At 37.0% G+C, this 22982-nt stretch overlaps 1 protein-coding gene across 2 annotated transcripts; it reads right to left on the bottom strand.

The window, feature by feature from the left end:
* Positions 1 to 12725: 12725 nt before the first annotated feature.
* Positions 12726 to 21814, bottom strand: LOC149827700 (protein NETWORKED 1D-like). 2 transcript variants are annotated; one of them, XM_090019562.1, is made up of 5 exons: positions 21645 to 21814; positions 21221 to 21433; positions 15765 to 19489; positions 14532 to 15257; positions 12726 to 14194 (listed from the first exon to the last, which is right to left on the bottom strand). In XM_090019562.1, the coding sequence occupies exons 2-5, from the start codon at positions 21312 to 21314 to the stop codon at positions 13085 to 13087; spliced, it is 5655 nt and encodes a 1884-aa protein (XP_089875688.1). In that variant the 5' UTR covers positions 21315 to 21433; positions 21645 to 21814; the 3' UTR covers positions 12726 to 13084. The 2 variants fall into 2 exon arrangements, with proteins under 2 accessions (XP_089875688.1, XP_089875689.1); XM_090019563.1 differs by having other exon boundaries at positions 21221 to 21377.
* Between the last annotated feature and the right edge of the window lie 1168 nt (positions 21815 to 22982).

The following is a 22982-nucleotide window of genomic DNA, read 5'->3' as shown; positions in this document are numbered from 1 at the left end:
ATCCAAATACTTTGGGCGAGAGGGAGAAGAGGGGGGTATTGGGTTTTAGGATATGAATTGGAATTTGATCATCCACAGAAGATGAAGGCATGTGGTTGATTAGATAGCAAGCAGTTGTAATCGCATCACCCCAGTATAATGCAGGAACATTGGATTGAATCATAATGGTCCTGGCAACATCAAGCAGGTGACGATGTTTTCGCTCAGCCACCTCATTTTGTTGAGATGAATAGGCACAGGAAGTTTGGGGTTGGATGCCATTATCTTGGTAAAATTGTAACAGACCTTTTGATTTAAACTCGAGAGCATTATCAGTGCGAACAATCTTGACAGTAGATTCAAACTGAGTTTTTATTTCAAGAATTAAAGATTGGAGAATACAGGTGGTTTTAAGTGACGTTATTTTATATTTAAAGCTATTTGTAATTTTACCTTCATTATGGACTTTTGCAACAGAGAATTCTGAAGATAAACCTGTAAGAAACCGAGCAACCATAGTTTGTTCTTGATGATCCTTTTGTTTCGAACAACAAAGAGGTCTGTGAGCATTAAGTCTTTCAAAAGCAGCTTTTACGGAGACATAGTACTGGGCCAAGGTTTGATCTCCCTGCTGTAAATTATATATTTCCTGTTCAACTTGCAGGATACGACTCACATTAGTCTCTTGTGAGTACGTATCTCGAAGATTGTCCCACATCTGTCTGGCTGTATTATAGTAAATTAAATCATCTGCAATATGAGGTTCGACACTATTCATAATCCATGACATAACTATGTCATTATCTTCATTTCAGGTAACATATTTTCCCACCTTTTCAGTGGGTTCGTCTTCCAACAAGACATGTTTTCTACGATGTCTAGATACCGACATCATGAATGTTGTGGACCACCTAGCATAGTTAGTTTCATTCAACCTTACAGACGAGCCGTACGAAAATGGATTGGCAAAAGCCTTATATTCTCCAATATTTTCCAATTTTGAATCACATTTCGAAGTTTCAGCCATACTTCTGGTTTAGTAAACAGAAAAAGCTAGACAAACTCCAATCAACTCAAGGAAACACGTGTGTACCACCCACACACCAAACGATATGACAATCAGCAACTGTTCACAAAAAAACTCACTACAGTAAGGGACAGCAGCCCACAACCATAAAAAAAAATTCTTTTCAGCACATCAGTGAATCACGACCAACATAACTCTGCATACGCAGAATCTGGTTCATAACAGGGGCTGCTCGTCGGACATATACAGCTCGTCAATCAGTCATTTTTCAATCACAAGCAACACCACTACTTGTTTGATTGTTGTTTCTTAAAAAAACAGGAAGTCGCAACATGAACTCACGATAAAAAAAAACTCAGGGCCCAAATATCAGGGTATCATGGCTGAAAACAAACTGATAGATTAACACATCCACGACTGAAATATCAGGATAGATATCAGGATAGCAAATAGATTAACACACAGGAGCTAACGTGGTTCAGTGCAACCTGTACCCATGGCCCAAACATAGAATCACCAACAGCAACCGCAGACTCACCAGGGAATGAAATAACCAACAGCAGAATCACCACTAACCAACATTCGTCAATTCTTACCAACAGCAGAGTCAACCTGGAATGAAATAAGACTCGGCAACAAAGAACCACGGCAGACACTCACAGCGAAGAAGAAACTTGGCAACAAAGAACCACGGCAACAGGTAGTCACAAAAAAAAAATGTAGAAGAAGCTACCAAACCCATAGCAAGCATCCACGACCAGCAGCACACCCAAAAAAATTTTTTAATCGCTACAGCGAAGAAGAAACTCGACAACAAAGAACCACGGCAACAGGTAGTCACGAAAAAAATGTAGAAGCTACCAACCAAACCCACAACAAGCATCCACGACCAGCAGCACACCCAGAAAAAAATTTTAATCGCTGACCTGATTGGAGAAATATTTTCATTAGATAGAAGTTTGATCACGATCAAGAAAACTTCCACGATCGACTGTGCTTTGATCACACTCGATCATGCTCCCACGATCGGCTACGCTTTGATACCATGTAGAGAAAAGCACCGAACCCTAGATAGTGAGAGAGAAGAGAGAGAGAGAGAGAGCTGCACAAGAAGAGAGGACTCTATAATCTTATTAGGGTCTCTCTTTATGTTAAATAGAGAGAGGCTTAAAGAAAAAATTACAGCCAAGTCCATAATGAAGGTAAAATTACAAATAGCATTAAATATAAAATAACGTCACTTAAAACCACCTGTCTTCAACAATACCAAAATTGAATTTAAATTTACTTTCTGTCTCACAACTTTCGGACTATGGATGTGATATAAAATTCCCATCTGATACATGCTTAATACAGGATCGTCAGTCCAGGAGGTTGATTGGGGAAAGCTCTATGTAGAGAGATTTATACTATGTGGACTCTCTTCGAATACCAAAAACTATATTTTGTAATGTTGCTCAACATAAAGATATAAATGTTTGTCACAAAAGACTTGGTCACCCAAACATCACCAAGTTATTCTATTTACATTTTGTCAAAAATCTTTGTAAAAGTATGTTCTCTTGTAACGAGTGTATTCTTAAAAAAATGAGAAGCATGCCTTTTGAATAAAGATCTATGTTTACCACTAAACCTTTTGAAATTATTCATTCGGATGTTTGGGGACCAACACTCGTTATATCAAGTGGAGGTTTTACATATTATGTAATCTTTGTGGATGATTACTCTAGATATTATTGGATATACTTCCTTAAACACAAATATGAAGTATTTTTGTGTTCTAAATCATATCATATGATGATTAAGAATCAATTTAGTGGGAACCTAAAAATATTTAGGACCGCCTCTGGAGGTGAATATCTCTCCAATGAATTTAAGAGTTTCCTTGAAAACTACGATATTTTTCACCAAAAATCATGTCTTAAAACCTCTAAACAAAATGGGTTGGCAGAAAAAAAACCTAGGCATATCATTGACACCACTAGAACCTTACTCATATCTCAAAATATTCCAAAAAGATTTTGGGCTGAGGCGGCTCTTACATCCGTTTATCTTATTAATCGTCTTCCATTCAAAAATCTAAACAAAATTTCTCCTTTTGAAATATTATATAAAAAAAACCTGACTATAATAGGTTAAGAATTTTTGGATGCAAATGTTTCGTACTTACGGGCAAAAATGATAAACTCTCACCAAAAGCCATTCTGGGTGCATTTCTTGGATATTCTGAAACACAAAAAGGGTTTTGATGTTATGATGTTTCAAATGACAAACTATATGTCTCAGTGAATGTGACCTTTTTGTAAAATAATAGTGGTTTTGAAAAATGTGAATCACATGAAAATAATGTCGACTATTCTTTTTTTATTTGACCTATTATCTAGAAATGATGATATTTGTGATGATGAATTATCATGTAATGATACTAGTGATCATGAAATGGATGAAAACAACAATGATTCCAATCCATCTATCAACCATCATCAAGAAAGAGGGGCATTTAATAATCCTATCACTTGTACACATAGAGATAAAGACACTTTTAGAAATGCAATTGAGCAATATAGTGAACGTGGGGAATCTACCTTGTCTTTTGATACAAATCCTAACAACAAACAACAACTACGCCTTCATCCCAAAACAATTGGGGTCGACGATATGAACCAAAAAAGAAAATCATTCTAGGTCTTCCACATGAATCCTTCTCTTCCAATCATTTCTATCCAATGCCATGTCATCGGTGAGGTTCAAAGCATTCATATCCTTTCCTATCATCTCCATCCAAGTCTTCCTAGGCCTACCCTGACCTCTTTTAACTAATAGATTTTTCCATTTCTCCATCCTTCTAACTGGAGCATCATTAAGCCTTCGTCGAATGTCCAAACCACCGTAAACGATTCTCTCTCATCTTATTTTTAATGGATGCAAACGCCTACCTTCTTACGTATCTCCTTGTTTCGAATCTTATCTTTTATTGTATTTCCACACATCCATCTAAGCATACGCATCTCAACTACACTCATTTTTTTAATATGATGTCTCTTGGCAGCCCAACATTCCGTACCATATAGTAAAGCGGGCCTGATAGTCGTTCTATAAAACTTTTCCTTCAACCGCAATGGCATTCTATGATCTCACAACACTTCAGTTGCACTTTTCCATTTCATCCGCCCAACCTTTATCCTATGATTTACATCTCCATCAATTTCTCCCTACTTTTGAATGATAGATCCCAAATATTTGAAACAATCATCCACCGGTATTTCTTGTTCACCAAGCTTCACTACACTCTCATCACTACTTCGTTGCTTACTAAACCGACATTCCATATATTTTGTCTTACTCTTACTCAACTTAAAACCTCGTGCTTCCAATGTCTGTCTCCATAATTCTAACTTAGCATTAACCCTAGCTCTAGACTCATCAATCAAAACAATATCATCAGCAAACAACATACACCACGACACATTTTCTTGAATTGATCGCGTAAGCTCATCCATCACTATAGCAAATAGGAAAGGGATTAAAGCAGATCCTTGATGTAACCCAACCGTTATAGGAAAATTGGTTGTCGCCCCTCCACAAGTGCAAACATTGGTTACTACTCCTTCGTACATATCTTTAATTATACTAATGTACTTGAGAGAAACACCTTTCTTCGTCATTGTCCACCAGAGAACATCCCTAGGTACTCTATCGTATGCCTTCTCCAAATCAATAAAAACCATATGCAAATATCTGTTCCTCTCTTTGTATCTCTCAATAAGTTGTCTAAGAAGATGTATTAGCCTCCATAGTTGATCTTCCAGGCATAAAACCAAATTGATTCTTTGATATCATGACAACCTTCCTCAACCTATACTCAATCACCCTTTTCCAAAATTTCATAGTATGACTCATGAGTTTTATACTACAATAGTTTGTGCAATCTTGTATATCACCCTTATTCTTATATAGATGCACCAAAGTACTTTTTCTTCACTCATTAGGCATCTTATTTGTCCGCCAAATCTTGTTAAAAAGATTTGTCAACCATTCTAAACCTTTCTCTCCCAAGCATTTCCAAACCTCGATAGGTATAACATTCGGGCCAACTGCCCTTCTTGATTTCATTTTCTTTAAAGCCTATGCAATTTCTTTCTTTTGAATCTTGCGCATGAAGTCAGGATTCATCTCATGAAAAGGATTGAAGAGGTCTCCAAGATCTTGAGCATGACTTTCATTAAATAGCTTATCAAAATAATCTTTACATCTCTTTAATCTTCTCATCTTTGACTAAAACTCTTTGCGTTTCATCTTTGTTACATCTAACCATACCTAGATCCCTCGATTTTCTATCTCTCATCTTTGAAAGCCTATAAATATCCTTCTTGCCCTCTTTGGTATCCAGCTTGTCATAAACCTCCTTATATACCTTATCACTCGCGTTTCGAACTTTTTTAGCTTCCTTCTTTGTTATCGTATACTTCTCCAAATTCTCATTATCATGACTCTTATTTAGATTTTTATAACTCTCTTTTAACCTTAATAGCTAATTTGACATCCTCGTTTCACCATGATCTATCCTTACCTAGCGGTGCACTGCCTTTAGACTCACTCAATACCTCCTTAGCCACCTTTCTCATGCCACCCGCTATCTTATTCTGAATCCTCCTCGAGACACCAATCATCTTTCTTAACTACTTGCTCTACAAACATTCATTGTTTAGCTCCTTTCAGTGCCCACCACTTAATTCTATGATCTTTCCTATCTCCCCTATTGCGGTATTTTTTAATTCTAAGATCTAAAATTAAGACTCTATGTTGTGTAGCTACACTTTCTCCCGGTATAACCTTGCAATCGATGCAACAACCCGTATCTCTCTTTCTGAGTAGGAAAAAATCTATCTGACTCGTATTAACCCCACTTTTAAATGTTACTAGGTGAGACTCTCTCTTCCTAAGCTAAGTGTTTGCTAAGATCATATCATAGGACAAACCAAAATCTAAAATCCTTTCTCCACTTTCGTTTCTTTCTCATATACCATAGCCTCCATTCATACACTCATATCCATCCCTACTAATGCCTATATGTCTATTAAGGTCACCGCCGATGAAAAGCTTTTCTTTATAAGATATCCCTTATACTACGCCATCTAAATCTTTCCAAAATTGACGCTTAATGGCATCATCTAAACCTACTTGAGGTGCATAAACACTAATAATATTAATAATATTTGTACCTAAAATTAATTTTATAAGTAAAATCCTATCACCCTTCCTACGGACCTCAACTACATTATCTATAAACTCACGACTAATAACAATCCCTATTCCATTTCTATTCCTATGTATTCCTGTATACCAAATCTTATATCTTCAAGGTTCTATTACTTTTGTTTTCTCACCTATCCATTTGGTCTCTTCTAGACATAAAATATCAATCTTTCTCCTACACATAACATCTACTAACTCTACCAACTTACCAGTTAAAGACCATATGTTCCAAGTGGCTAACCTAATTTTATGGTCTTGAACTATCTTCTTTACCCCCACCCGTCCTACAAAGTAAGGGAACCCTTGCCTATTTGACACCACACTCGGGCGCCGGTGTGACGCGTCGCTTCTGGGCGACAGCCTAGCAACCCTTGCTTATTTATCACTGCGTCCGGGCCTATAGAGTACAACGCGTTGCTCAGTAGGGAACACCCCAACGAAATTCTCATATTGGTTTATATTCATAGGGTATGACTAAGTTTTTATGTTGGCTGTCACTGGCCTACCGCAACCCTCCTCCTTTATCTGGGCTTGGGACCGGCAGTGTATAACTAAACAGTTATACACAGGTGGTTTAGGAAAGTTCCCTCTAGATTCGTAACCTTCGATTCATTCTCACCTAAATATAGAGCTTGTCTTAGTGTCGTTCACTCATATTTCGAACCTAAAAACTTTGAGGAAACCAAAAAATATGTCGAATGGAAAAGAGATATGAAAAACGAACTTAGAGCTCTTAGGAAAGCCAGCACATGGGAATTTTAAAATCTCCCTAACGGAAAGAAAACCATAAGATGCAGATGGGTGATTAAAGTCAAAACCAAGAGTGATGGATTTCTTAAAAAATATAAAGTTCGCTTAGTAGCAAAAGGGTATAGTCAAGAATATGGAATTGATTATAATGAAACATTTGCTCCGGTAGCATGCATGGTTATTGTTAGATGTTTCATCACCATCGCCTCAATTAAGAAATGTAATGTTTTTCAAATAGATGTCAAAAATGCCTTTTTAAATGGAGATCTTAACGAAGAAGTCTATATGGTTGCTCCACCAGGTATGAAATTTTTTAAAGAAAAAGTTTTTAGGTTACGAAAAGCTCTTTATGGTCTAAAGCAAACTCCCAAGGCTTGGTACGACATATTTGACAATGTAATGTTAGGAAATTGATTTTTATCATGTTATACTGACATTGCTTTGTTTGTTAAGAAATCTAATGCAGGAATTGTAATATTATTATTATTATTATTATATGTTAATGACATGTTAATAATAGGTGATGATATGTTAATAATAGGTGATGATGTCAAAGGAATTAAGAACATTAAATCTACATTAACCACAAAATTTGAAATGTCAGTTTTTCTGACATATTTTTTTGGGTATTGAGGTTGCCTATTCATACAGAGGTTATTTTTTATCTTAAACTAAACTTGCTTGTGAGATTATTGACAGATCAGGAATTACAGATGACAAGGTCTATGAAACTCTTGAAATAGTAGGATAAAAAATGAAGATTGATGATGGGATTCATCTGAAAGATACCACTCTTTAGAGGCAACTGGTTGGATCACTAACATATCTCAGCATTACTAGACCTGATATCTCTCATGCAGTGCATGTTGCTAGTCAGTTTCAACATTCCCCAACTACAGTACATATGAGCATCATTCTTTGAATTGTTAGATACATAAAGGGAACTATAAACAAGGGGTATTTTTATCTTCTTGTTCTGAATTAAATTTAATTGCTTATACTGACTCTGATTGGGGAGATGACCCAAATAACTGTCACTCCACCACTGGTTTTTGCATTTTTATGAAAATTCTTAGTTTTTTGGAGATGCAAGAAACAACAGAAAGTATATCTTTCATCCATCGAAGCTGAATATAGAGCCATGACAACCACTACCATGAAAATTGTTTGGATTCAAAGATTGCTGGAATATATGCATATACGTGTTCAAGGACCCACAAAACTATGTTGTGATAATAAAAGTGCAATCTACATTGTCAAAAACCACACATTTCATGAGTTCATGAAGCATATTGAGATGGATTGTCACTATGTTCGTGAAGAATATCTAAGAAAAGTTATAGATCTTCCTTATGTAACATCATAATATCAACTGACTTCTTCACCAAGGTGCTCCGTTGTCCTAGATTCAACTTTCTTCTTGGCAAACCAATTGCCCCTTTTCTCTCTCTCTCTCTCTCTATATATATATATATATATATATACACACTCGAGTATAACAGTCTTTTTACACATTCTTTTTTGAGAATATGTTTGTAATTTGTCTTTTTTTATTTTTTTCATATTGGTCATGAGGAGACCCACAACATATACGTTGGAGCTCCCCTCATGACTCCTTCACTGTATAAATAGCGGTCATCCCCCTTTAGAGAAAATAAGCTTTGTGTAAAGCTTTCTTTGGTGATTCAATAAAGAAGTATATTTTTATGCTTTTGTGCATGTGTATCCGTGCCTTTGTGCACTTGGTGAGTGTTCTTGTGCCTTTGAGCACACTTCTCATATCAAGAATATTGTGCTTTTTTGCACATTTTTCTATAGACATTTTCACAGGTATCTGTTTAAGTGTTCGGGTTGTAGGGTTGCCAAGGGCAAACGGTTCAACCTTTTTTTTTGTTCCCATCATAGAACGTGAGTGCCACTGGTTGGTTGACAATATTATACCTCAGGCTAATTAAAAAATGATATGGTTTCATCCATTAATTGTCACCATTATGGGCGTTTTAATAATTTTATGAGGAAAACTTGGCTGGAAGACTGTGCACTTTAAAAGTCTAGCTCATGTCATTTGCAGTTAATGGACGTGTTATCTATTGTTTATAAAATTATTAATAATGTTCATGTTGATGACAGTTAATTACATGAAACTAGACTGATTTCTTGGGATATAACTTTGTGATTGATCTGTTAATAATATCTTGTCCATGTAATAGGATTAATGATCACTAAGGCTCTGTTTGGCATCTGTCAAATCTTTGGATTTAGTAAGCTATCAAGTGTATTCTTTAATGCAAATATAAAGGGGAGACAGTCACTTTCTCTCCCAAATGCATAAATTCCCATTCCATCTACCATTTTACAAACACTAACTACCAAGGTAATTTGATCAGGGAAAATATAAGGTGGTTCTGTATCATGATACCATATGGATCTAGCCACCGAATGGTAGATCTAACTGTACAGATGTGTGTAGCACAGTTTATTTACTATGTTAGAAGGTTTTATCATGTAAACATCCTAGTTTTTTAGACTGAAAATCAATGGCTCACAATTCATGAAAATTAGAGTTGTCTAGAAATGGTATAAAACATCATATTTCAGTCTAACTTTGTCACATGAAAATAGTAAATAGAACATGTAAAACATGATTCAGAGGTTAAATTTTGCATTTGGAGCGTAGATCTATGTGAATCACGTGTGTACCACCATAAGTTATGGTGGCAGGGTACCACCATTGAATCACCCATTTGACCATGTATCTACCAAATACATAAACTCCCATCCCATATGCCAGTTTCCAAACAGAGCCTAAAATACCTTTTGCATTTTTCATTGCTTCCGCAAGGAATTTTAATTTGTGTTTGATATCCTATGGACCTCTTTGGTGATTTGAATAGATAAATGGCTATTGACCTCTTTGGTGGAAAGTCCCTTTTAAGATTTGATTAGATAAATGGCTAATTTGGGTAGTCTGTAGATTCAAAGCATCAAGGAGCTAAGTTTATTTGGATCTAGTGTGTGGTCTGAGACCGGATTATTACTTAGGTGGATGCTGTTTGCGGAATTCTCATCTTGAGAGAGAATCTCATCTATCTTAGCTTGGTTTAGGGATGTTTCCATCTCGACGGTTGGGATACAGGGTTGACCTGGCCGGCACAGGCATCTTTTTCTTTTGAAAGGCGTTTGTTTTCAAACCAAATGGTTTATTTGTCTTTGAAACGCTCAAACCAGGTGTTGGATCTTACTAAACCCTCGGTTCTCTCCCAATCTAATTAGCCCACTGGCTTTAATTGGTGAAGCTATTTTGATTATAAAGAAGTGTCTTGTAGGGTCGTCTGATTCTTCGACATCAAGAAAGAAATGACCTAAAGATGTGTTGCTGCTATACTGGAAGTTTTTCACCCAAGTAAATGTCTAAATCTTAGTAAATCGGTTTTCCACAAAAAAAAAAGCTTAACCTTTACAGTCGTTTGTAGGTCAGTAGTTTTAAACAAAATACTGAACGCATTAAGTATTTCTTGTTTTAGCTATATGACTGAAAATTGACATGAGGCATAATTTTTGGAGTCATGCGAATCACTGGCCAATTGATCACCTGTTTGATGGAAATGAAAATAATCTTATGGTAAGTTTGGCTTTGGAATGCACCAACCTGGATCCTAAATTTTCTCTAATCAAAATCAGCTAAGCATATCACCATCTTAGTGACCACAAGCGTCCAGAAACACGGCACTGGTTTGTGATATCTGGCCTTTGATTCCAAAATGACCAACTGTAGATTAAGGTCGCCCCACAATGTGCGCTTGAAAATCTGGTCCCATCCAATCTGCTCATATAAGATTGCATGGTTAACATTGCAATATTAACATCCAATTATATGAATAAATTGGGCTGCATCTCTTAACTGACCCGTTTAACATCACCTCTGTTGTCCTTCCAGAACATCAATGGCCATCAAGGCCCTAAATTGTTTTTGTTTGACTTATTCCAAAAGCTAAAGTGTCTTCATTGAAAGGTAAAATTAGCAAGCTTCATTAATGTTATTTTTATGTTTAGCTATTACCGACTCATAATTCAAGTTCTAACATTTCTTGCATGAGGGCCCCACAGGCCTGGTTAGGTGGGTTGGCTTAAGGTGTTCAAGTTTAAGGGCATCGCGAGTCAATATCCGAGTGGTATCAAAGACAATGAAAAACTATCTACATGGGCAAGGGGAGAGTAGTAGTGGGATTTCAAGCCACGGACCCCTAAACAAGCCACAGAACATAGCACCTCTTTAACCATAAAGCGATGTCCGAACCAGTGGCTTCTCGTTATTTAAAAAATGTTATCTAACAATTCAAGAGGCGGAAAGGCACGTTTGAACGCCATCTGCGTCAGTCCGCTGGACACACCAAGTGCGGGATGCACAAACACAACAATATAGGTGCGTTCTGTGGATGGTTATTTGATGTTGGAACAGCGGAAAACGGACACTCTCGGATAAAAAAAAACAAAAAAAATCATTTTTTGGGGGCGCTTGGACAGGGAAAGACTGTGTTCTGTTCTGTCCTGTTCATGGACATGCATGGACGTTCTGGCATGACCTCTTCACGTGCGTCCACAATTCAAACCCACAATTCAAACGCACCCTAATGGACAGAGTAGTATATCTGTAAAATATTATAATTGAATTTCAACCTCAATGCAAATTTCTCCTTTTAGACATCCTTAGGGCGCGTTTGATGTGCTCAACATTTATCACACAAGCATGTAAATGCAAATAAAATACTGAAAAATAAAATTCAGAATATCATCCAATTTGTGCTCTTTTAAAGGCCATAAAAGGTTTAACTATAGTCTATCACCAAGTAATAACTAATACCATGTGTTCCAGTAGTCATCTGCATTCACTATCACACTTTTTGGATGTCTCATCTAACTCGAACTAGTCCTACAAACAAGATTACAAGGACATCATACGTGTGGATGTCTTCTGATGCACAAAAATATGAAAAGTAACAAATCAAAACAACAATTATCTACTAACGCCTTGAGTTTATACACTTAAGAGATGTTGATTTGGTCACCACGCTTGCAGAGATTATAGCTAAAAAAGAAAGAATAAACACAAGTCAACTAAGTCGAGACCCTAGTTAGCAGGTCAGTGGAAAAATCCCAAGCCACTGTGTGTGTCCGCCCTATATATATACACACATGTAGAGAGAGAGAGAGAGAGAGATGAAAACTTCACATTTTCACACTTAGAATAGTATGGTGATGGCCACAAAACTACTGGAAAAAACTGTATCGACTTTCCATCGTTGGCTGTTGTCTTTCGAAGCTCTCGGCAACAAATGCAATGAAAGAATTCAGGAAAACCATCAAAAGTGATGTTTTAGGTGCTTGTTTGAAGGTAACCTGATAAAGAGCCTAAACCAAACAACGCGTATAGGGTGAGTACCTTGGCTACATGACCAAACAGAAACGTGAATCTTAAAGAAGGGAATAAAACCGACACTTTCAAGAAAACAAGTCGGACGCACATGTCAACACATGGTTGAGAGAGAGAGAGAGAGAGAGAGAGAGAGAGAAGAGGCAGTCTCAGATGAACAGAAGAGGCAGACAAGGGCTACCATTACAGCACTCCTTCAAAACTTAGGAGTCCAAGAAACATTATTCCCCATGACCAAGATTTTGACAATACATGTAAGTTGGATTAAAAACCTAAAGTTCAGAAGCCTAGTAACTTATTTAACTGTAAAATCACATGCAACACATTGCTTGCTCATCCTTATCAATTCACCAAATATATAAAATAAGCATGCTGATGCAAGCAGCTTCATATAGCTTGGTTCCAGCATGACCTATACAGATTTAATCTAAAGAAATGAAATCGTGCTAAACTGAACTAAGAGACCCTGGAATTATCCTCATCAACCAAGGGGCAAAGAAAACGCTCTTCGTAAATGCAATAATACTATAAAAATGTCAAAATATTGCATTCATGAGAATCGGGACTTTCTTTATCTTGATAATCTATTACCTGTCCCAACAACAACCAACAGCAGGATCTTTGGCAAAAAAGGTTGAATCTCAGTCAGCCTTTGTTGAAGCTCTCACACAACCACAAAATGGAGTCTTCTTTTGCCGTTGGTTTCCTATTCCACCGTAAAGATAGTCCCTCAGAAGAACTCTTGCCCGTTTTTCAACCGCTGCACGGGTTTTTCTAATTTCTACATCCTCAAACTTCCTCAACATGAACTCAATTTTTTGTAACTCCAACTCTAACTGCTCAATCTTTCCCAACCTTCTAGCTGCCTCCTGCATATATGGTCTATGAACATCGGGCACATCTTCGAAGCTTCTCCCAGTGAATCCTTCTGATTCCCCTATTTCTCTTCCAGAGGATTCAATATGACTGTCCCTACTATTTTTCAGCATTTCATGATTGGCTTCAACCAACTGCAGGATCACTGACTCTGCTTTTCCCAACCGCTCTTTCTCATTGTTAATTTCAAGTACATTTGGATGGCCATTCTTCCTCAGTGTGTCAAACCTTTTATTTAACCCTTGTACATTGTTTTGCAGATCCATTAAGCGATCAGATTCGGATGTGAGCACTTCTCTGACCCTCTTTTTCTTCTCAATTCCAGAAGACACCTCTATCTTGTCAACTGCAACCTCTCTCTCAACCTGCAATTCAGAAAACCCATTATCATTGTTCTTATTCACTTTCTTTGCAGGAAATTTGTGGCTGGCATCAGCATCTGGCGATTGAGATTTCATTGGTGCAAGGATCTCGGGTTCACGACTGCAGTGCCTTTCAGCAGCTTCCCACAATTCCAGCATCTGCTCAACTGGTTCAGTGTTTTCTCTGCTTTCCTTTCCAAATGAACCAGCAACACTTCCATAGAATGAAGATGAATCAGAAACATGGTCCAGTTGAATGTCTTTGGTTATTAGAACATTCTTGGCTTTATGGATCCCCACTCCATTTTTCTGTTGCTCCAAACGGTTGCTGAGTTCATTCTTTTCTTTAATTAGCTGCCCAAACTGACTTAGTTCTATCACCAATTTTTCAACTGTCTTAAATTTAATCAGCAGTTCTTGCAGCTCTAGAACCTCTTTCTCTGTTCCAGCATGCTCCAAAGCAGATTCAGGATCCATGTTTTCGATACTTGACTGATCAGATGAGCCAGCATCCTGAAAAGTCATGCATAATTTTTGTCAAAAGCATCAAATCATAGTTACCATTTTAGTGTCTAACTTTAATATTCATTTTCAATTCTTTTTGCCTTGGTTCCAACTAAAATCAGAATATTAAAGAGTTACATGATTGGGTTTAGAGATGGTAATGCTACAACTCTTTCTTTTCTCCTTCTCCCAATATATCATAAAATTGTTCTGGATATCCATATGGTTTACTCACCAATGAGTATGACCATGGACCTTAATAATTAGCAAATTCATTAAGAAATACTAAAAAAATTGGCATAATTTCAATTCTTTGTTGATATAATATTAAAGGAGAAAAACATACACTTGGTTTATGAACTCCAGTTGCGTGAGTCCCCAATGCCGCTAAACATTGATCTTCAAGAGAACACATTTTTTCTTTCATAGATGATACAATGGATAAATTTTCATTGGATCGGGCACTCATTTCTTCATTTAATCCTTCTAGCTTTGTGATTTTCCTCTTCAATTCATCAAGTTCTACATTTTGGGAAGTAATGTCATCAAGAAACTTTTTGGTTTGATGTTGAGACTTTATTTCAAGACTCTCACATGCTCCAACCAGCTCATGCCACTTTATCTCAATTACTGTTTCATGGATGGCACAACTCTGAAGTTCATGATACAATGTTTCCAAGCTTGTCTGACACAGCTCAATCTCCTCTATGCTTGATCTTAGTTCAGACTTCAGATACTCTTCTCGGAATTGGCATTCACTAATCTCTTTCAGCAGTTCATCAGATTCCAGTTCTAAATTCTCCTTCTCTTGATTAATACTATTCATCTCCTTGCCTTTGTTGACTACCTCCTCCACGAAAATACTCAGTTCCTTCTCCAATGCCTCTTTTATCAGCTTAATTCCATGATATTCCTCTTTTATGTCTTCAAATACTCTAACAGACATATCAATCACTTGAATTTTAGCCTGCAATTTGTGCAGCTCTCGTAGCCCATCTGTCTCATCACCACCTTTGTCCTCACTTGGTTCACGAACTTTGCTTGTATAATTATAGTGACTTGATCCAGCATCCTGAAAAGGATTTTAAAAAAAATCAAATGTTCATAGGTATAATTATAGTGACATATCACTTGTATAATTATAGTGACTTGTATAATTATAGTGACTTTGCTTGTATAATTTAGGTCCATAGGTCCACTATCAATGCATTGCCTTGCACCTACCAACTGTTAGCAATCCTACGAACAAATCAGCTAGCTATTGTCAGGTTCAAGATTACAGTTCTTAACTATCCAAAAAGAAAGTTAAGCAAAAATTAGACCGAGAAATCTCAAGATCCAGTCAGCTTAGTGAGCCTGCAAGATTTAAGCTAAGGAAATAAAAAAATTTGAAAAATATGGTCAAAGGCAATTCAAGTTCAACAAACCCAGGTCAATGCACAAATTTATACTTTTTTGGTCTTGAATGAGCACATATCAACCAAGTTATAGCTAAACACCAATTGGGTGAAGACAACTGATTGAGGACCTAGCCAGGCTCAGATGAAGAATCTTAATGGATGCACAGAATGAAGAATACCTCTGGAGTGCTTGGCTGAATCTTCATCAGAACTAAGCAGCGATCTTCAAGAGCCATTATGCTTTCCTTTAGAGATGATATGAGGGACAAATATCCAATAGATTCGAGTTTCATGTTTTCATTTTCTTTTTCCAGCAAGGCATTTTTCCTCTTCAATTCATAAATCTCTGCATTCTTGGAAGCATTTTCATCTAGAAACTTCTTTTCCTGCGATTGTATGTGTTCTTTGAGACTTTTGCATGCACCAATCAATTCATAAACTTTTTGCTCGAGTACCACAACATGGACGACAGAGGCTTGAAGGTCATAATATAATGCTGCACAGCCACTATGCAAGAGCTCAATCTCATCCATGTTTTCTTTCAGCTCAATCTTCAGATGACCCTCTTGAAATTTGAGATCATCAATTTTCTTATATAATCTATCCAACTCCAACTTTAACATCTCCTCCTCTTCATGCATGCGGTCAATTTTCTTGGATTTATTGGCACTGTCAATGGTTAATTCCATCATATCTTTCTCCAATGCCTCTTTCATTGCCACAACCACACAAGATTCCTTCTTGACATGATCAAGTTCTCTTGTAATCACTTCTTGCTCACTTTGCATTTTCCCTAGTTTCTGCTCTGCTTCAAACAGCTTGAATTCTTTCTTTTTCAGCAACTCCTGTCCAAGTTCAATCTGCTGATTCAACTGCCGACATCCATTCCTGAATGTATCAACCTCATTCTTCAAAGACATTGAACAGCTTTTGTACTCTTCCAATGATGATTTGAAATGTGAATTTTCCATCTCTAATGTTTTAAGCTTTTCAATCATCACTCTCGCCTCCTCCTCGACTGTGTAATTAATCCCACTGATGTAATTTAAAGCTCCACTAAGCCTTCTTATCTCCATGGTCTTTTCAGTGCTAAATCTCTCAAAGATCAAAGCAAGATTACCCAGTGACAAGGCCTCACTCAGAATAGTGTTGTTTTCCTCTTCTAATGAATGCTTCTGTCCTTTCAAATTAATGAGATCTTTTGCAAAAGACCTGTTCTCTTCATACAACTTCCGATTTTCATTTTCCAATGACCTATTCAACCCTTGAGAATCGGACAATTGTCTATGAGCAGTGCCCATTTCTGTCTCAAGTACTTTTTCCCTGTGTTCCAATGAAAGCACCTTCTGTCTCAATAGCTCATTAAGTTCTTCAATCTCATGCTTTTCACTTCGCAAAGCCATTAATTCCTCTGCTTGTGCCATAATCTCCATTTCAAGTGCCTTCTTTTTCAAAAATAAACCAGACAGTTCCAGTCCCAGCTGCTCTAGTAAAGTAGCAAGTACTACGCTCTCAAGAAGCATCTGTTCATTTTCATTTTGGGAAGTCATTAGTAGTGCAGTCATGGCCTCAACTCTGGTCCGAATGTTGTGAAAAATTACTTCGGTACCAACTTTTTCAGGGTAGCCATGATCAAGATCTATATTAAGTAACCCTACCAACTTCTCTACACCTGATCTAAGCTTTAGATTTTGTTCTACAGTCAAAGAATTCCTGTCCAGAATGGATTCTAATTGCATCTGCTGTTCCAGACTCCTCTGTTTCAATTCAGAGACTAGTCTGTTAGCATTTGATGAGATCTCATGATATGTCTGGCATTCGATGGACAGATTTCTATTCATTCTGCACATATCAAGAACAACACAATATGCCACACTGGTTTCAATTTGAGCTCCAATGATATGATCTTCTTCTTCTTGTAGTTTGGCCTTTCTGCATTCACTTTCCTCTAGCAGAAAATTTATCCTGTTTTCCAAATTATTCAGTTGGGTACTGCTAGACTGAATGATACTCTCACGTTCTTCTCTTTCTAAGTTCAAGCATGTTTGGAGCTCCTCAAACTGATTACATATCAATTCTTTGTCCTTTACCAGGCCCAAACATTTTCTTTCAGCCACTGCATTATGTGCCTCCAATATTTGCTCAGTTTGCAACATAGTATCAACCTTGGCAGCCAGATTGTGCTTCTCTTTTGCAAGGACTAATTTATCTTCCATGAGAGAATGATAGGACTCTTCCAAATTCTTCAATTTTTCTCTCAGATCTTCCAGATCATTGTTTTTGTCTGACAGTGATTTTTCCAATAAAATGTTCATTTCTAAGACTTTCTCCATATTTTTCAGACTCTGACACGTAACCGCTTTTTCTTCATCTTTCTTGTTGCAACTCTCCTTCAGAAGAATGTTTTCATCTTGCAAGTCTTTAATAGATGACTGAAGACATTCTGAATCCCACCCCACTGATTCTATTTGCCGTATTATAGCCATATATCCCCTGTCCAAGTCATTTCTCTCCTCTTTCAGGCAGTAAAGTTCTTGCTGTAGAGCATTCCTCTGGTCAATACGAAGTTCAACTTCTTCTTGTAGTTTCCTCTTGATCTCCTTCAAGCTGCAGAGCTCATCTTGTAGATTCTTTATTGACATTGCAGAGGACATGTTTTGAGTATTCAGGGTGTTGTTTTCTTCTTTCAGCCTAACAATTTCATCCTCCAAAACTTGATTCCTGTGCTCCATATCCCTAAAGAGATGCATTCTATGCTGCATTTCCAACATTAGAAATCCATGCTGTTCCTGCAATTGAGAGTGTAGTTGTCTCAGAGATTGAAGATCTGTTTCACGGCTCATTGATTGCAAGTGCTCTTCTTGTATGCAGATCCTCATTTGCTCCAGCTCATTATGCTCTCTTTTAAGCTCTTCTTGTTTCAGTATAAACTTTGGTACAAGATTATCCATCTCTGACTGCAGAGTTTGATTTGTTCTCTCTAACAAAATAGCACGCTCTTCAGCATTCTTAAATTTCACAATCCCCTTAAATATCTCCTCATTAAGCCTTCGGATTTCTTCATGTACAAGAGAAACTTGAGTCTCCAAATCAGATATTCTCTGCAAGGAGTTCTGATACTGTTCCAGAGACTGTTGACTCAGAACCATGGCAGCTTGCTTTTCCTCTTGCAATTTAGCAAGTGCCATTTGCAGATCAAGAACTGCTTCCCTTTTATTTAAGTTATTCTCAACTTCTGTCTCCAGATGTGAAGTTTCATACTGAATCCCTCTATCTTGTACCTCTACCTTATTCTTTTGGTGAGAATTCGTCCCATTCTGCACTTTCAGTTCAGAACCCTTTTCTTCACCTTCTTGAAAAGTCGGACCCCTTCTCAACTTCCCGTCTGCAAATCTTGCATTTCCTATACTTCCTCCAGATTCTGGGGTCTTTCTATCTGAAGTTAAATTGGATAGAAACATCTCATTGAGCTGTTTCAACCCTTTTTTGCTTGTTACAGCATCATTTTCTTCTGAAAAAATTCCATTCCTTTTGACAACTGGAAAGAGAGATGATGCTCCTGAAGAATCTTTTCGTGAATCATCTGGATCAAATAAAGGTCTTCTTGGATGTGTTACTTCAGGTGTATTAGGTTCAACATCTATAACAGAGGACCCTGTAGGAGAATCTTCAGACAAAGTTGGGATTTGATTTGGAAATGCCTCCGCCATTGTCCGATGAGCCTGCCGAAGCGCACCAGTAGCGTGGTCATATCTCTCTGCCAATGCACGGTATGCTCTGTAGAACTCCTCAACCAGTTTCATAAGCTCTGGCCTTTTTTTGTAATACATCTCTGCTCTTCTTGCAAAGGAATCTGCATCTTCTTCTATAAGCTTTATCATTTGTTTGACTTTTGCATCCATATCTGTTAGTGACACGTTCACTCAGTTACATGATTAAAAGAAGGGTGTAGCAAATAATTTGTATGTAAAAGAAAAGAATATAATGCAAGCATGAACAAAATTTGGAGAACCAAGAGAAGGTACAGAATTCATATGTAATGCATTTTAACTGTAAATACTACAGACTCAATGGAAACTACATACTTCATATAAGAATATGATCAAAGATACAAGAAGCCTATGGACTTGTTAGTCCTGCCGTGATGCTAGATGATGACAACTATTTGCAGCATTCTTAATGGATCAGATGTCAATTCTTATAAGCAAAAGTTTGAAAAATGTGGGAGAATATGAAGACAGAAGGACCATCTGTTCAAATGCAAGTTACTTTGTTTTATTTTATTCGTGTACAAAATAGAAGACTGTCAACCAGAGGCATCACATATTACTGGCAAACTTGGCTTTACTTCTTCCAATGAAAAGTGGGTTTTGCCACTGTTCTTACAAGTTCCTAATGTATAACACTTTTCTTCTAAGTTCCTAATGTATACCATAAGCAGTGTCATGTTGATGGGATAAAGCATATAATGTAGAGTTGAGTGATTAGTCACAACTAGTTGGCAGTGCATGTTGGATTGTGGACAAGCGTTAATGTGAAATATTGTAGAAATAGTTTCCACCACCTCCTCCCACTCTGTAGTGGATTCCACTTGAAAATCAGTATTCCAGATAGAAATTGAACTTTTGATTGATCCAAGCAATTGGAATCCTATGGACGCAAACACAGTCTCTATGGACCCTATTGAATTGCATTCTAAGGAGGAACCTTATAGCGGGGTATATCCATTTTTATATTTGAGATAACCAAATGGATGAAGTCTTTAACTTGCTTGCTTATATAAGGCTGAGTTAGATGTTTAATTAGAAGTCCGTCTTGCTTGCTTGCTTGCTTATAGGGGGTCATATCCATTTTCAGGTTTTGTGTCGGTGACTTATGCATGCTTAATTAGAAGTCTGTCTTATTGTCGACTAAAATAAGCTGGTCTGACAAAACCCAACAAAATCAACTGGGGTATCATAGACCAAACTAGTTGTAGAAGTACAAGTGTACAACTATAGCCTGCAGACAAAATATCAAAGCCTTCCATACAAGTGATACAAATGTCCATGTTCCCTAAAAAAAAAAACTCTGCAGATTGGGCCAATTCTCAAGAAAAAGGTCGGTTCTATGTATGGTGCTGAATCTGCTGATACAGAACTCAGATAACAGACAACAGTGCTCTAAGAAACCCAAATTACACACAAAATGAAGCACCAATTCAGTACTTCACACCAGAACATCTTTATACAAGAAGGAAATTTATCTGCAGTTGGGAAACCAGTAAGCAACTTAACCTGGGACTAAAGCGAAGAGATCCCACGGAACCGTTTTAGAAATCAAAAGAAAACAACAATAAGCAGCACTCAAGACACATAAAATTTTTCACTTGTATCAGCTTCTACTTCCTACAATACTCCCTATAAACGCTTAAGTTGTTTCATCACACACCAAAAAATAAAATTAGGAGACACCCATCCCTTCATACCAAAAAAAGATGCCTAAACTACCAAAAAAATCATGATTAATTAACTATAACAAGACCATCATCCTCAATCTAGTATGACCAATTCAAGAGTTTTGCATACAAATTCTATCAAAAGACATGGCCTTAGACTATAACAATTGACATTTTTTTTATTTTAAGATTCTTTACCTGTGAGATTTTCCTGAAGCCATCTAGAATTCTTAGGGCTGATATGGCTATCCCACCACCATGAATACGAACGGCTTGGATCAGCATGCAACATGGCTGCTCTCACCCCCACCAACAATATTGGAAGTACTGCTATAGATCTCCAGACAAACCCAATCTTTGATACAATAAAATCCCAACTCAACGATATCAATTCAGAATCTTTTTAGGAAGCTGGAAAGAAAAAAAAACAAAAAAAAATGGAAACACCCAGCAAGTGAATCAAGAAAAGAACCACTCTTTCACTCTCATTCCAACAAAAAGATACCCACAAAAATTTCCAAAAGTAAAGCCGATAAAAAACCCAAAAAAATGAAACGCCAACAAACACAAGAAAGCCACAAAGGTCGAATCTTCAGAAAGAAGAGAGGCAAAAAAAGGTTACCTGGAATGAGTTGTTCCTGTTTCAACACTATGAGCAGAGTCAGACTGAGAGAGAGAGGTGAAGCAATAAAACATTTTTAAAGGTAATTTAATACATAAATAAATAATTAAACTGGGGTGCTGCAAATTTGTGACTCATGCAAAGGCTAACTAACGCTCTAGTTTTGTCTTGGGGATGCAATTGCTTTCAATAAGTTTTCAGTTTATTTGCGGTCTTTTGTCTCACTAGAGTCACCATGAGAGAGAGAGAGCGGACACCTAGTATGCCTTAAGTGAAGGGCAAAGGCCACAAAGATTCTTCAAGGGGTTCACATTTTCAAAATGTCCCCCTCCCACTACCCTTGCTTTCTTCCCACTCTTTCTTCACGAATTACACAACGTTGCCATTCGTCTTGAGGAATACACATGAATTGTGAATCTTTTGAATTGACAAGAATGACCCTTTTCAAATTGGCAAAATGGAACTGTGCACTAGTTATAACCTAAGATGTCATTGTTTTTTTTTTTTAGAGAAACCTAAGATGTTCTAATGAAAAATATCAAAAAAAAAAATTTGTGTAAAAATTAAAAATAAGTAAAAGCTACAAGTTGTTAAGGTGGAAAATCCATCTAAAGCTCCCTTTTTTCGTGAACAATCAAATCACTGTTTGTGAACCAGAACACTATTTGATCATCAATCCAACCATTCACGTTTTTCTATGTTCTTATCAGCGAGTAGATCTCTTTAGTTTTATGACTTAAACCTCATATTTCTTGAAATGAATTTCTTATTGATTTCAGATGAACAATCCGTTTTCTCTCGTTTTTTAACCTTTTCAACGAGATTTCGAAGCATGAGAATGTGATGTAGGACTAGAGCAGGATGTACTCGGGTCCAGGATTCATTTGTGGGTTTATTTTGGTTTTTCAGATACTTTTTTATTTTTGGATGATAGCTAAGGTTTGGATCCATATCAGATTACAGTTTCTCTTTCTAGTATAAATATGTTATTAAGAAGGTTTTGTATTCAGAGACGAATGAGTTTGAGTATTTTTTAAATTTCTGCATATTTTTTATTAGATCTTCAGTTTTTTCATAAAATAGTGTAGTAGTCAGTAGATCATAGATTTTTTTACAAATCCCGAAACAGATTTGCATCAGAATGCAACTTCAAAAAATCAAACAAAGCATCCACAGAACCCGGATCGGGTGCAATCCCATGGCACAAGATTTGTACATTAAGCACCTGATTGCCCTCCATCAAACCTTGAGCCCCACGACTGACAGGCCCTGTCCCTAAGATGAAGGGTGAACAAGTGCTTAATGCACAAATATTTGTGCAATCATGATCTTTTCACA

The sequence above is a fragment of the Nuphar pumila genome, chromosome 10 (genome assembly GCF_984573655.1).
Source record: "Nuphar pumila chromosome 10, dmNupPumi1.hap1.1, whole genome shotgun sequence".
Lineage (NCBI taxonomy): Eukaryota > Viridiplantae > Streptophyta > Magnoliopsida > Nymphaeales > Nymphaeaceae > Nuphar > Nuphar pumila.
This window is presented reverse-complemented; position numbering and strand designations above follow the sequence as displayed.

Excerpts from the sequence above, each read along its gene's own strand:
- LOC149827700 (XM_090019562.1), bottom strand. The coding sequence starts at position 21,314 with ATGTTGCATGCTGATCCAAGCCGTTCGTATTCATGGTGGTGGGATAGC. Across the intron at positions 19,490-21,220 it reads GCTTCAGGAAAATCTCACAG|ATATGGATGCAAAAGTCAAA; the intron begins GTAAAGAATCTT and ends TGTCACTAACAG. Across the intron at positions 15,258-15,764 it reads TTCAGCCAAGCACTCCAGAG|GATGCTGGATCAAGTCACTA; the intron begins GTATTCTTCATT and ends AATCCTTTTCAG.